The sequence below is a fragment of the Xyrauchen texanus genome, chromosome 8 (genome assembly GCF_025860055.1).
Source record: "Xyrauchen texanus isolate HMW12.3.18 chromosome 8, RBS_HiC_50CHRs, whole genome shotgun sequence".
In the NCBI taxonomy this organism is placed as follows: Eukaryota; Metazoa; Chordata; class Actinopteri; order Cypriniformes; family Catostomidae; genus Xyrauchen; species Xyrauchen texanus.
The window spans coordinates 18,482,607-18,499,095 of NC_068283.1; the positions used below are offsets into that span (position 1 = coordinate 18,482,607).

A 16,489-nucleotide genomic window follows, 5' to 3' on the forward strand; every position below is an offset into this window, starting at 1 on the left:
ACAAATGATTGCGAGATTAATATGGCTGTTTTAGATCTTTCACAATTATGACGATTAATTATCCTATATTTGTCATGCCTCTTTAGGCTACATTTGGGAATGACAACTGTATTTACTTACTGTAGCAGTTTGAATACTGTCTGTATCCCGAATCCCGAATCCTGCCCTAATTGTCCCGAAAATTAGAACAAAGTCTCAAGAGCAGACTCTCGAGTAGTTATAGTGTGATAGAATATTAAAAATTGCTCATTGCCGTCCTGCAGCCAGCTCCTGTTGGCTGTTCATTGCAACCATAGACAGTAAAAGAACGTAGAGAGCTGCAGTAGGCTACGTAGACTACGTAGGCGGCAAGGTGCGAATTTCATGCTCAAAGTCACAAGGAGTGATTTGATTGGATGTTGCTGATGTTAAAGCGCAGTGTTTGTTTTATTTGTTTCATGATGACACTTGAGTTCAATGTTTTTTTTAATTTGTATTTCCGTGTTTACATGACAGACAGTCATTTCATTCAGAATTCCTCAATAAATAATTTTGCCCAGATTTTTGAAATTCATTAAACCCCCCCACAACCATATTCTAACAGCTGTAACAAAAGTGACAGTGACTAGATGGTAACTTCAATAACACCAGCATGTCTTATCACAAATGACACAGCATTATTAAATAAACGAGTCCAATCAAAGTGCTACTTCATCCATCAGATCATAATTAACACACAGCGGTATTAAAGGCTTTTTTTTACTGGGTGCACTCAGCATTTATGTCGTGCGACTCATGCCCACGAGCAGCTCCAGTGGAAGACAGCAGCAAGATCTTCGTAGGATATGCACGTGTAGTGCAGTGTGGCTCTCTCATGTGAAATGACGTGACAGACTAGTTGTCTAGTACAGTTCCTTTTACACAGCACAGGTTTGTCGAAAATGCGGTTGTGAGACCTAAAAAATTAGCTGGTGTCAATTAGGTTATAGAATGCGTTTGTCGCTCTTGTAAATAACCGAACTGTGTGTGAATGTAACTGTATTAAGCACTGAAAACAGTATTCTGCTGCTGTGTGAACATGGCCAAGTTCTTCATACACAAAGTCTTTCATTCACATTTGGAATCGTTTAATAAATTAGGGATGTACGATTTCCTTTTAAAGCTTTACAAATTTATGGATGACATGATATTTAAGTGTAAATAATATTTTAAGTTATGTTTCCAAATGCTTAAAATATGTCTCTCTTTTTTGGTCAACTTTAGTCTTGGTCCATTTGACATGTATAATATTGTTGTTTTTTAACCCAGCCAACCTGAATAGCATATTATATTATAGTATATTATATAGGCCTGCGACTAACGATTATTTTGAAAATGTATTAATCTAATGATTATTGCAACAAATAATCAGTATCTCTTAACCGATTATTCAGCTTGTGTCCTGACTTAAAAGGTTGTATTAAACGTGCTTACTAACAATAAAGAGGACAAAATCATCTTTTAGAAATACCTCTAAATGACATTCACTGAATTAAACTTAATAAAAAAGTATTTTTCCCTTTAATTCAGTGAAAGAAATTGCAAAAAATCCTATCGTTATTAAGTGTTTTTGGCTTGTGTTCCATTTAAAATGATCTAAAAATCCTTAAAACACAATACATTTACTTGAGAAGCAACATATAAGATGTTAAGTATTGTTTTCAGAGAATGTATCTTAAAAATAAATGTATTTTCTATATAGGTGTATTTTTTCACTTGTTTATAATTCTGCGAGTGCAGTAGAGACAAAATATACGTATATTCAAGATTTATTCTCTAACAGTAAGCCTAAATATCTTATATGCTGCTTCTCAGGTGAATGCATCTTTTTTTAAAGGATTTTAATATTTTTTATATATATATATTTTTTGTATATTCAACATTCTCAGATAACTATTTTTTCTTCTGCAGTATAGCTGGTAAAGAAATTGTATGTTGTTTTAAAGGATTTTTTGATATTTATATTGGAAAACAAGCCAAAGAAAAACAAAATTATGTATAATGGGGCGATGACTTCCCCTCTCACCTTTCTGTTCACTTCCATCCATCTTTAACTCACAAAAAAACAAAGTCTCTCATATTAATAAAGCTGCATATTGCCAATTTTCTTCACGATAAGAAATGCACAGTGACATATATTATGATTCAGTAAGTTGCGAGCCATCATGATATGCATTGTGTGCGCTCGAGAGATGAGTGTGCATCAGCCGGATGCAGTTTCAATCTCTCCCCCTTAGATCAGGATTTTGCATAAGTCAGAAGAGGCACTGACCGCACAGAGAAATGCCAGTTTCTGAGTTTGTAATTATTTACATGATCTGCTTCTGAATTATTTGAACTTTAATAAAGCTATAGATAATGCATTAAATATAACTGCATTTAAGATGTAAAGCCTAGGTGTTTCCTTTAAAAAGCTCTGGCTCCACACATACTACAATGAGAGTGGTATTTTTGCATTATAATTCCCTCATACTTTGTGATCTACATCACCTGAAGCTGTTTGAAAAGTTTAGAGTGCATCTGTGATCTGAGTTTTCTTCCTCTCCTCAGTCTTGCGTGAACTGCAGTGCTGCACTCGCATGTCATCATTGGAGTTTAATGTGATCTCATGTTACGTTAAATAAGATCAAACGACTATTCGACAATTAAAATTGTCCATCCATCCCATCCATCCATCCATCCATCTTCAACCGCTTATCCGAAGTCGGGTCGCGGGGGCAGCTGCTCCAGCAGGGGGCCCCAAACTTCCCTATCCCGAGCCACATTAACCAGCTCTGACTGGGCGACCCCTCCCAGGCCAGTGTGGAGATGTAATCTCTCCACCTAGTCCTGGGTCTTCCCCGAGGCCTCCTCCCAGCTGGACGTGCCTGAAACACCTCCCTAGGGAGGCGGCCAGGGGGCATCCTTACCAGATGCCCAAACCACCTCAACTGACTCCTTTCAACGCAAAGGAGCAGCGGCTCTACTCCGAGCTCCTCACGGATGACTGAGCTCCTCACCCTATCTCTAAGGGAGAAGCCCGCCACCCTTCTGAGGAAGCCCATTTCGGCCGCTTGTACTCGCTGACCTAGTTCTTTCGGTCATGACCCAACCTTCATGACCATAGGTGAGGGTAGGAACGAAAATTGATCGGTAGATCGAGAGCTTTGCCTTCGGCTCAGCTCTCTTTTCGTGACAACGGTGCGATAGAGCCGAGTGCAATACCGCCCCTGCTGCCCCGATTCTCCGGCCAACCTCCCGCTCCATTGTCCCTCACTCGTGAACAAGACCCCGAGGTACTTGAACTCCTTCACTTGGGGCAAAACCTCATTCCCTACCTGGAGTACGCACTCCATCGGTTTCCTGCTGAGAACCATGGCCTCAGATTTAGAGGTGCTAATCCTCATCCCAGCTGCTTCACACTCGACTGCCAAGCTGATCCAGTGAGAGCTGAAGGTCACGGACCGATGATGACATGAAGACAACATCATCTGCAAAAAGCAGCGATGAGATCCCCAGCCCACCGAATCGCGACACCTTCCCCACCCCGACTACGCCTCGATATCCTGTCCATGAATATCACAAACAGGATTGGTGACAAAGCGCAGCCTTGGCGGAGACCAACCCCACATGGAATGAACTCGACTTTGTGCCGAGGACCCGGACACAGCCCTCGCTTTGGACGTACAGGGATTGGATCAGCCCTAAGAAGGGACCCCCACCCCGTACTCCAGCAGCACCTCCCACAGTCTCTCCGGGGACCCGGTCATACGCCTTCTCCAGATCCACAAAACACATGTAGACCGGATGGGCATACTCCCAGGCCCCCTCCAGGATCCTTGCAGAGTAAAGATCTGGTCCGTCGTTCCACAACCAGGACCTAAAACCGCATTGTTCCTCTTCAATCTGAGGTTTGACAATCGGCCGAACCCTCCTCTCCAGCACCTTGGAGTAAACTTTACCAGGGAGGCTGAGAAGTGTGATACCCCTGTAGTTGGCACACACTCTCTGATCCCCCTTTTGAAGAGGGAACCACCACCCCGTTCTGCCACTCCTTAGGTACTGTCCCAGATTTCCACGCTAATGTTGAAGAGGCGTGTCATCCATGACACCCCTCCACATCCAGAGCTTTCAGCATTTCTGGTCGGATATCATCAATTCCCGGGCTTTGCCACTCGCGGAGTTGTTTGACTACCTCAGTGACCTCCCCAGGAAATAGAATCTGATCCCCATCATCCTCCGGCTCTGCCTCTACCATAGAGGGCGTGTTGGGATTTAGGAGTTCTTCAAAGTGTTCCTTCCACGCCCAATAACCTCCTCGGTTGAGGTCAACAGCGTCCCATCTTTGCTGTATACAGCTTGAATGGTTCCCGCTTCCCCTCCTAAGGTGGCGGACGGTTTTCCAGAAGCACTTTGGTGCGGACCGAAAGTCCTTCTCCATGGCTTCTCGAACTTTTCCCACACCCACTGCTTTGCCTCCCTCACGGCCGAGGCCGCAGCACTTCGGGCCCTTCGGTACCTTGCAACTGCCTCCGGAGACCTCCGGGACAACAAATCCCGAAGGCCTCTTTCTTCAGTCGGACGGCTTCCTGACCACCAGTGTCCACCACGGTGTTCGAGGGTTACCACCCCTTGCGGCACCTAAAACCTTGAGGCCGCAGCTCTCCACCGCGGCTTCGGCAATGGAAGCTTTGAACATTGCCCACTCGGTTCAATGTCCCCAACCTCCGCGAGGGATGCCTGAAAAACTCCGCCGGAGGTGTGAGTTGAAGATCTCACGGACAGGGACCTCCTCCAAACGTTCCCAGTTCACCCAGCACTACTCGCTTGGGCTTCCCAGGTCTGTCCAGAGTCTTTCCCCACCCCTGACCCAACTCACCACCAGATGGTGATCGGTTGACAGCTCTGCCCCTCTCTTTACCCGAGTGTCCAAAACATATGGCCTCAGATCCGACGACATGATTACAAAATCGATCATCGACCTTCGGCCTAGGGTGCTCTGGTACCACGTACACTTATGAGCATCCTTATGTTCGAACATGGTGTTTGTTATAGATAATCCATGACTAGCACAGAAATCTAATAACAAACATCCACTTGAGTTCAGATCAGGGAGGCCGTTCCTCCCAATCACGCCTTTCCAGGTGTCCCTGTCATTTCCCACGTGTGCGTTGAAGTCACCGAGCATCACTATGGAGTCCCCTACTGGGGCCCTATTCAGGACTCCATTCAGGGTCTCCAAGAAGGCCGAATACTCTGAACTGCTGTTCGGTGCATATGCACAGACAACAGTCAGAGTTTTCCCCACAACCCGTGAGGCGTAGGGAGGCGACCCTCTCATCCACCGGGTAAACTCCAACGTAGTGGCGCTCAGCCGGGGACTCGTGAGTATCCCCACACCCGCCCGTCGCCTCACACCCTGGGAAACTCCAGAGAAGAATAGAGTCCATCCCTATCCAGGAGTACGGATCCAGAGCCAAAACTGTGCGTCGATGTAAGCCCCACCAGATCCAACTGGTAACGCTCCACCTCCCTCACTAGTTCCGGCTCCTTCCCCCAGTGAGGTGACATTCCACGTCCCCAGAGCAAGCCTTTGCTGCCCGGGTCTGGTCCGTCCGAGGCCCACGGCCTTCACTGCCGCCCATATGGCAGCGCACCCGACTCCCGCGGTTCCTCCAATGGGTGGTGGGCCCAAGGGATGTAGAGGGGGTTCCACGTTGCTTCTTCGGGCTGTGCCCGGCCGGGATCCGTGACAAACCCGGCCACCAGGCGCTCGCCGACGAGCCCTCCATCTGGGCCTGGCTCCAGACAGGGGCCCCGGGCTTCCTCCGGGCAGGGTAACTCCTCCTCTTGCCGTTTTTTCCATGAGTCATTTTTGAACCATTCTTAGTCTGGCCCCTCACCTGAGACCACTTTGCCTTGGGAGACCCTACCAGGAGCACATGGCTCCAGACAACACAACCCTCAGGATCATAAGGGCACACAAACCTCTCCACCACGATAAGGTGCTGGTTCCCGGAGAGGATTAAAATTGTCGTCATTTTTAATTGTCGACGTCTTCGATAACATCGTCTAATCGTTTCAGCCCTAATATGATGGTATACTGTATTATGCAATAAAAAATTGTCTCTGATTAAACCCACGAGTCCTTTCTTTGCATGAAGGACGACCTTTGAGATTTTGTGAGCATTTGAAAATGTGTTTCTTCTATCATCTCGACAGAAATTGAGTAAGCGACTTCTCTGCCACTGACATTAACACAGTGTGCATGAACCTTATAGTGACCAAGAACATTTGCAATTACACAATCGTTACATTAAAGGAAACAAGTGCTTTGCGGTCACTTTAAAATCCTTGTTTATATTTTTGTGAGTTTGCCTCGAGCCTCTGCAGAGCACTTCATTCAGAGCACTTCATTCAGAGCACTTCAGAAGGGTTTAATCTTTACGTTCTTTTCAGGAGGTGCTTCGAGTGCGGTCCACAGTGCAGGCTAAGACTTTGTATGAAGAGCTGACATAATGCAGTAACTCTGGAAAATGAGTCACACAAACATAGCATTTATAAACACATTATAAATGCAGTGCTTTATATTAAAGTTGGTGAATAAGTGGTTGGGAAACCAAGAACAGAGCCTCTTCTGTCTCATCTGGAATAAACTATCTTAAGTATTTTGTATTTTTCTTGCCTAAGACACTTTAAGGGGAGTATTTAAAAATGCATTTATAGGATTCTTCAAAAAACAAACATGGAACAGAATAGTTAATCAAATCAAATTTTATTGTGTATCGAATCAAATCTTTCTGAACCAATGAATCACTTTTAACCCAATGATTCACACCCTTCATATTGCATATGTGTATCCTATTGTGAGGTAGTTGGCAATACTCAGCCCAAATACAAACATACTCTCCTTCTGCGGATGCAAAGCTGTAAAAGAAATCTGGCTGCTGTGGTTGCCAGAATAATTATGTAGAAAATACAGTTAAATGTAAACCACTTTACAGAACAACCTGTACATTTTACGGTCTAAAATGGTTGTAATTTACACGCTGGCACTGTAAAAAAAAAAAAAAATCTGTTAAATCTACAGTAAAAGAAAATCATAAACATGCCTTCTGAAACTGTAAAAATCTGTTGTTTACTTTGTAAGATATTTGTTAATCACCGTAGTAACTACAGGAAGGGCACATGATGACATGAAGTTCATCAGAAGTGGCTCTTCCAGGAGCAATGACTATTAAACATATAGAGACATTGCTCAATATCACTCACACAAACACTAAACACCATCATGGCAACACATGTGAGATTTAAATAATGCAGTAAACATGAACTAAATTACATCAAATATAACACAGAACACCCCAGTGTACGTAACTGATATTAAAAATATGATGAAACGACTATTCCCATAAAATATTATGAAATATAATGGGTCATGCAGGGAATTGTGGGAATGCCAGATTACTGTTTTTTTTTACTGTAATTTTAACAATAATTTACTGTAAAAAAGTACATGTACTCTTGTTCTTTTTACCATTAATTATACAGGAAAATCGTACTTTTTACATTTAAATAATGTAATTTGTACATTTTTCTTTCTTTTCTTTCCATTCTTTTAAAATGTATTAAAACATTTTACTGTATATTTTACAGTTAATATTTGTTAATCAATTAATTTTATTTCTGTAGCATTTTTAAAGTATTTTACTGTTAAAATTACTGACATGTTTTACAGTGCAGAAGAAATTCAGTAACACTTTGGAATATGCTATTTGCAAAAGTGAAAGTTTGCAATTTAATACGATGTAAAAATAGAGAGTCCACCATGACTATTTCGGACTCCTAATTGGCGGAACAAAGGTTTTTGAACTTTTGTCTCACTGCTAAACCACTGTAATGAAATGGTTAAGACGATGGATGATCTCCCATGCCTGATAACACCATACCAGACTATTTGGCCTCCTATCTAAGGGCTTAATGAAAGTGCATGGGCAGTGGTGTTTGCACAGCTCCGGTCAGTTCTCCACACACAACACAGTGCAAATAACACCAGCTGAACAGACTATGTTTACGTGTGTGGTGGGGTGGGGTGGGTTGTTTGTCGGTTTGTGCAGCTGGGTGGCAGTAACTCTGAAGTGTTGTGTGTGTTTGTTCTGCCAGTCACCCACTGAGATAAGACAGAAGTTAAAGCAACAGGACAAATATTTTTTAAATGTTCACTCCAGTCTGTACTGCTCTTAAACTTCATTTAGAGAATCCCTGCCAGCTGTTTGAGAACAGCACGCCAACTCAAATATTTTTCTGCTAGTAATTTTCATGTTATCTATCATCTTTTTTTTTCCTTCAAGCATTCAGGATTTTTAAACATTGCTGCATTAACTGAGCTAGTAGATCCAACATGTAGGGGAAAGTCTTATCAACCTCTCTTAGTCAAGGTGGATGTCATATTTAATTTGATACAAATGAAAACAAGGTTTTGAGGGATAGACTTTTACTGAATGTTCAGTTAGTTTTATTGACGTGGGGCCATTCATACTGAGTGCTTTTTCAATGTTTTTCAGTTGTGTTTGCAAACATTGAGTTGCGCCTCATCTCTCTATTTTGAGAGCGTCTCATACAGGAGGAGTTTTGTAGATGCAGTTTCAATTTATACTTATTCCACTGCGTCTAGATTGTTTAGAGCAAGGGCACGTTCATTTTGAACGGCCCCTTAAGGTCTGATGGCACATTTGTGTAAAATGTACACATTTTGTCTACTCTGATTAAGGTCCATTGGTTGAAGTTGACATTGCAACAGTATGAGATTTTCACGGTATGATCACCGTATACGGTATAACACAATTAATATTATCAGTGAAAACCGAAGGGTTATTTTATTTATTTATTTTTGAGCAAATAATTTATTGTAATTGAAACTTAAAACCATTTATTTTATTGAAATATGTGTAAAAAAAAAAGTCTCCATTTTGAAAATAGAATAAATAGAAAAAATAAGAAAGCTAACAGAATTATAATAATAAATCGATTTATAAACATGATAAAAAATAGCATGTCACTATAACATGTTATATAACTAAACATGTTAGTTTATATGTTAAATTAACTACTAAATGAAAAATAACATCAGCTGTGTGAGCTTTTGAAGTAATGTCCTATGATTATTAACAGTTAACATACTGTAAGTGCACGACAGTGAGGCCAGACTGCTCTTGTCTGTACCTTTAACTCAGTGCTTCTCAACTGGTTTTGCTTCAGGATGCAGATTTTACATAGAACATCAAGTGGTGACCTGCCATAGATTAAACCTAACCTGTATTTAATGTATCCTGGATTGCATTTCCTTTTATGTTGCATAGTTTTGTTCATGGATTTTCAGTACAAGGAGATGCATCATGTGATATTATTTTTATTTCAGCACACAACTGAATAACACAGGCTGCATGACTATGATAAATGATTACTGCAAGTGTTAGATTAACATACAGGCGTGAAGGGACTTCAACATTTCTAAATTGCACAAATAATAAATACATATTTGTCTCTGGCTTGCTTTTGCTCGTGTGTCAATGATGCCGAGATCTGCTTTTATATTTAATTGAATCACTTAGAATGTTTACCTGCAAAATTAGTAGCACCAAACATCACAAGCAGCCTCAAGAATGGACACAGAGTAGCCCTATAACACTTTTCCTTGAGCAGAATATTGCACTACAGATCACTAAATTTGTTCAAAGGGGAAAGCCAGATATAAATAGCGCACTCGCGTGCATGGTTGCCAGATTGCACGAAATAAGTATAACATTAGGCAGAATTTTTCCAATTTGCGCAATTTGGGGGTGTTGCATCTCTTATCTGGCAACCGTGAGCATGGTAAACGCTTGTGGAGATGTGTTATGTCCCAATACAAGTTAACTGAAATATCCAATGAAAAATAAAAACGTTTTTACGATAAATGAGCCGCGGGCCACGTTAAACCATGTGGAGGGCCTGATCCAGCCCGCGGGCTGTAAATTGCCCATGTCTGCTTTAGCTGTTTGCTAGATTATCATTAAATCTGCCTCGGCAGTCCTAAATAGTCTATCACTTGGGCGGCTGCGGAAATATCTTCAATGGGAGAAGCATGGCATTGCTCTTTCCCTGCTGTCCGCGACCCAGTCCGAATAGACCAGTTGAGAAACACTACTTTAACTCACACACACACACACACACACACTCATGTCAGACCGCCTCGCTTCTCTCTGTCATTTTCTCATTTGTGTGTGTGGGTGTGTGTGTGTGTGAGACGCAAGATAACGAGTCTGACAGGCAGACAAGGAGGAAAGGAGATCCGCAAGTGCATGTGAGATTCTCCATCCGGTTGCATTTTTTTCTCAATACCATAGATAAGCAAATGTACATGGTATGATAACCATTAATTTTCAAACTGTGGTATACCGTGAAACCGGTATACCGCTGCAACCCTACACTCCACTAATCGTAAACAGAAAAAATATCCACCTGTATTTAAAATAACCTGTCTGTGAATTAATTACTTGACTTCTGTCTGACAGCAAAGTTTCCACCTCCTAGTTTGTTTGCATGGCTACATATGTGGAAAGGTCCTAAAGAGAAGTTAGGGTGGGAAAGCTTGGAAATGTCTTCATTTTATTTGATTACTTTGTGACTGCTGTAGCTGAGGGATGTTTCTCAGCATCGTCCTACCTGTGGACTTTGATCTGTGGCTCTTATGCATGGTAATGGACAGTCTTGAGGCTCTAGAAGTAACGGACTATGGAACCACACCACCCACCCCACTCTCCATCTCCCTCGAATGCAAAGATGAATCTCAGGGCTAATGAGGCAGTGCTCTGCTTGATTGAGGGATCTGTGAGCGGGTGGCAACAGAGGTATGCCGCTTGGATCTTCTGTCCAGAGCGCTACATTTCCAGTGCTCTGACCTTTTCAAGATCATATCCTTGCAGCTCATTATTAGGGCATAAACCATACCGAGCACTGAGACAGCATGAAACCTCAGCGTAAACCAATTAGCACTGGCTCTGGTTACATGATTCATGACATTGAAGCCTCACATGCGGACTTCACTCTTTTTTTACTTTGTGTTTCCATTATCTTCACTGAAAGTATTATTCATTTGAATAGATAAAGTAAACATTTATGCCCATGTTTTAGTGATGATTGCTGATGCCAATATCTAATAAGCAGGATGTAGTGCCTTGAGAATAGGGATGGGAAGAGATTCTGGTTTCTGATTCCTCTTAATAATTCAGTTTCTTTTACAGTACCATTAATTATTCTTTTAGAGCGTTTAAAGAAAGACATATTTGTAAGAAAGTAATTAAAAATGTTTGGCGTTTACTTGCTGCAGTTATGGCAATGCCTCACACTGTAAAATTAAATGGTAACATTTATTTATATTGAAAACTATTATGAATATTTCTGTTTTCACTGTTAAAGATTATTGTGACATGCTGGCAACCACTAAGCACCATGAAAAAAAAAAAACATCTATTGTAAAGCTCCAAAACTGCTCCATTGAGAAAGCATTCATCATCGAGGCTATGATTTGTTTACCATGTTTGGCTTTATGCAAGATCACTAATTATTAAGCCGGTGCGTGATGAAGCGGTGCTATTATTGTAGGTTAAACTGTTATTGCTGATGTCTTACTGTGGAATTGTTAAGAGGGAGAGATAGTAATCATCAGTTGTGATTTATTATGCTTGTAAATAGGAGGGTTGCTAGACTGTCATGTGCTGGACGACACTCGTTTTTACTGCACCTATTCTGACGGCAAGCATGAATGAATTAACAGGAGAGAGGAGAATGAAAAACCCCTGTGCTTGTAGAATCAGTCCACACAATTCAGAATCAGCCATTGTCAAGCCGTACTATATATGATGCCGTACTGTTTCCTGATGTACTGTGTCTGCACTGCATTAAAGGCTTTTGCATTGTGTCACAGCACTCTGCTTCTTTTAAAGGTATAGTTCAACCAAAAATGTATATTCAGTCATTATTTATTCACTCTTGTGTTGTTCCAAACCCATACGATTTTCTTCCTTCTGTGGAACACAAAGTGTTAGTTTCCATTCACTATAGTGAAAGTGAATGGTGACTGAAGCTAACACTTTGCCTTAAATCTCCTCCTGTGTCCCATGAAGAACACAAGGGTAAATAAATGAAAGCATTGTCATTTGTAGGCGAACTATCCCTTGCACTGATCTGCATGTTTCTTGTTTTAATCGTTACAGATCATCGGTTTGCTTTCTCCTTGCCTGCTGTGTACTTGTCTAGAATTTTTGATAAGCTGGATATTGCTGACCACACCTGCTCCGTCTCAGGCCACAGCGTGCCAAACATGAGCCGACATCAACCTTCACAAACGCTGCTTCTTTTAAGAATTCCAAATCTCATTGAAAAGCATAAAATCGCATTGCAGGCTAACACAGAATGACCTTTGATATTTTCACATTAGGTGAAGGCTAGCCAAGAAAGAAAGCTTTTAAGTCAGGCAGCTTAAGCCTTAAATATCCAGGGGAAAGCTGTGGATTTGGGGTGCTGGCTAACAGCGTCGAGAGGAAGCATGTCTGATTTATTCTGTACAGGCTGTGCTGGGACGGCCCCAGTGGCCCCTCTTAGGGGAACTAGAGGAAAGGGGATCCTGATTATTTCAGTCAGTTAGTGGAATGAGGCTCAGACCTCTCTTTAGACCTGTCTCTGCAGATAAATTCTGCTTTCATTTCCCACACATCAGCAGCAACCCTTGTGTTCATTTCAAATGCATCAGATTGCAAAAGCATCAAATGCAAGTGTTCAATTAGTTTTCCATTGTCAGACATTCCAAAATGAATGGCACTTGTGTTGACATGTAGAACTGATTTGTGATGATAAAGATGGATTTTTTTTCTTCTTTTCTTTCAGTATTATGTGCCAAGAATCTGGCAAAGAAAGACTTCTTCCGTAAGTATACATTGCTTTTTTCCTCAGTGTCTCTGTCCTTTATTTGTGCACCTTAGAGTAAATGTTTGTCCAAAAATGTAAACTTATTTACTCACCCTCATGTTATTCCAAACTTTCCCTTTCTTTCATGGAACAAAAAAGGAGATATTTGAAGGATGTTCATGATGATCTTTTCCATACAAAAAATGCATATAGTCAAGCTCCAAAAGCAACAGGTCACATGGACTGTACTCAAAGTCTTCTGAAAGCCATAAGCAGGGTTTCCGTTGTCCGGTAATTACCGGACATTGGCCGGTAAAAAAATTAATAATGCAGTTTTTTTTCTCTATCATCAAAACTGAATAGCCTATGTTCATCAGTGCATGGTTACAGTCTATATCAAGCAGGGACACGTTTGTGTGCATTTTATTTTGTGATTTCACCGAATTAATAGAGAGTCTCCGCAACGGCGATAGATTGAAACGCTGCCCTAGTGAAGATTGCGCAGCTCGCAGCAGCCGTCGTCCATGCAACTGATAGCAGCGGACACGAAGCCGCTTGATTTCAAAAACAACAGATTTTAGCGCTAGATCTCTTATTTAATAACGGACTAAATGAATGATCTGCTAGTTAACTGGAGATGTTTTATTTATTTGTATTAGGTACATCCGTGCCTCAATGTTTCAAAAAGTGAATGTGTGTGAAACCACAGTAAAAAACAATTGGCGTTGATTGACGCCAATCGGACGTTCATGTTTTTTTTTCGTCTATTTGAAAGTTAAGCTAATAATAATATGTTGCATTCTATACGGCCTGATTATGTCATTTTTTAAGTTACATAGACTGCCTCCAGTTTTCCTCAACTTGACTAATTAAGAGGCGATATATTTGACCGGCATATCATCAAAATGTCCGTAAAACGAAACCTCTGCCGGTCACTTTGACCGGCACCATTTTTTTCTAGCGGAAACTCTGGCCATAAGATAGCTTTCTGTTAGGAAGGGACTGCAATTTAAGTCATTCACTGAGAATATAGTATTCCACCAAAGCTCTCAAATCTCATTCACGCTTTTGCATATTTACTTATTTACATATAAACTTAGCGCATTATATTCGCAAACATCATAGGCAGGAACCATTGGTGTCAAACCTTACACAAAGCGGCTCTACACACCAAGTCTTTTGTGTTCCACTGAAAAAAGAAAGCCGTTGGGTTGGAATGATGGTGAGCAAAATTTTACCGAATTACAATTTTTGGGTAAACTATTCCTTAAAGACTTTTAACTTTTTCAGACATTGAAATTGAATGAAACCGTTAATGATTCTGTAGCTATGGAACATTAGAGCCTCTCCCCTTGAATGCATTATAGCCACCCACTGCTGGCTGCCTTTATCAGTGGGGGAATTCACATCCTCATTCAAGGCTCCAAATCAGATTCCACCCACATCACTGAGAGCACACTAACACTGTTCTGGAATCAGTCTGAGTCTGGGATCTCTATCCCAGCTGCTCTGACTGACAGGCTTGTTTGCCCTACTGGCCTCCTCAGTGCATGGCCCACATATTATTCAAATGACTGATGTGCGTCATTCATAGATCCTGTTTCTGTGCCATGGCCATTTATCCTTCTCACATAACAAAAGAGAATGAGAATGTGTGACGAAGACGGGCAAAACAAAACCATTTGTCCCTGATAATTATACAGTAAATTATAAGTACTCATGAGCCACAACATATTCCCATAGAAACAGAATAGGGCTGGGTGATGTAGCCTAGCTAAACAATTAAACCTTGATTTAAATTGTTTAACCCTCAGAGTGTAGCGGCATTGCAACATTTGTTTAAAGGAATTTAAATTATACCTATTTGTATTGGGGATGATAAGAAACCACACATAACAGTTGCTGACACTCTGAGCTGTATCAAAGCAATAGTTTTGATGGAAGAGAAATTGGCTGGTGAATGTCAAAACTTACTACACACAAAAACCCCAAAACAAAATATGCTTAAAAATCTGTATTTTTATTAGAAGTGGTTTCTTAAACGCTTTCAAGGAGGAAAATGCATCAGAGAATACATCATCAATGTCAATGCTTGGATCTCTAAAGGAGTTAGCAAGTCTGTTCAAACCCCCTAGTTCAGCATTCATTCACACCTCATACTGAAAAAAGACTTATTGGTGTGAAAATATGTAAAAATGTGGAGGGTTAAGTGGTTTGGGGGACGGGAGATGGGAGGGGGTCAAGAGCTACTTCCAAAACGCATTCGCAACAGATATGGCTGAACTTCTCACAATGAGTGGAGCTGAAAACAAAAGAGTTTTGGACTGTCTGTCAATCATGGGACAAAAGTTTGAAGATGATAGAACAGTTTGTAAATATACCTAAAGGTTTTGGATGTTTTGTTCAAACTTTTGACAATGATGTGAGAACAGCACTTGGAGCAGATATTACCCTCCAAACCATCACATTAATTCATAGATATTTATTCTTACAAGGAGTGTTCCAGTTTTGACACAAGTTATATAATTTCGACTCATCCCTCTTATTCTAAAGGAAAAAATCTTACATGTCAAAATATCAAGGAAAATGTGATTCCTCATGGAATGACTCCTTTTAAATACACTCTGTTTTTCAAAAGTATAGCCACAATATTTAAGAATAATGTGTTAAAGAGATTCTAGTGTTATAAAATAGCTTACCTTGTCTGTTTAAAGTTTCCAGCATTTCAACTCAATTGTCATGGTGACGGAGCACCACTAAACCATGTAAATGTAAATCCCGGAAACTTTTTTTCAATAAATGAGCATAATGAATAAAGATATATTCTCTCATAATTATATTTAATAATTTCATCTATATGCACCAATATAACAATACTGAGTACTAAACAGCAATATTAACCTAAGTTTTGCTAAAACAGTTTAAAGCTTGTAAAATGCCTTGTGTGGACTTTCATGAACAATTTTGATCTGGTTCATTGAATTGGGCAGTTTAAAAGAACTCAGGGTGACTCTGAGGAAATTAATTGAACTTTCCAATAATGAACATTCGTGCTACTGAGGTTTAAATCAGACAAAACTGCATCTCCGTTTACACTCTTTGGCATGAAACTAGTCTATTGTCATTTTCTTCTTTAAAAACTTAAATGCCAAATAAAATGCACATTATCATGGCAATATTTTTGATGTTGATTAATTTTGTCAGCAACAAACTATCAAATATTTTATAACTATACAATACTGTATGTCACTCCTGATACAGAATGTTTTTTTTCCCCCACAGACACGTGTTTTAGTTGGGTGGCTTTTCGCCACTAAATAAACAGTCCTCAGGGCACGAGACTGTCCTTTCAATAACATTGAGCAAAATGCATTGCCAAGTCTAAATCCAAAACAAATCAAGCCAAATATATTCAGTCTGTCTAAAGTCTTTGTGGAAGCTGCTTAGCTGTCCAGATTGTACCCAGTCTTTCAGAGGGCAACGTGAGGACGTTATCCATCGTGTTTTTGCAGTGACACCTGAGTTAAGTTCTCTATTGTTTATTTGT

At 40.7% G+C, this 16,489-nt stretch overlaps 1 protein-coding gene across 3 annotated transcripts in view; it reads left to right on the top strand.

Moving 5' to 3' along the window:
* The window catches only part of LOC127647718 (E3 ubiquitin-protein ligase SMURF1-like), a 78,549-nt gene that overhangs the window by 30,101 nt on the left and 31,959 nt on the right, over positions 1-16,489 (top strand). For all 3 annotated transcript variants that reach the window (XM_052132148.1, XM_052132149.1, XM_052132150.1), the window contains exon 2: positions 12,922-12,960. In XM_052132148.1, the coding sequence (XP_051988108.1) occupies positions 12,922-12,960 (39 nt within the window). The remainder of the gene's footprint in view (positions 1-12,921; positions 12,961-16,489) is intronic.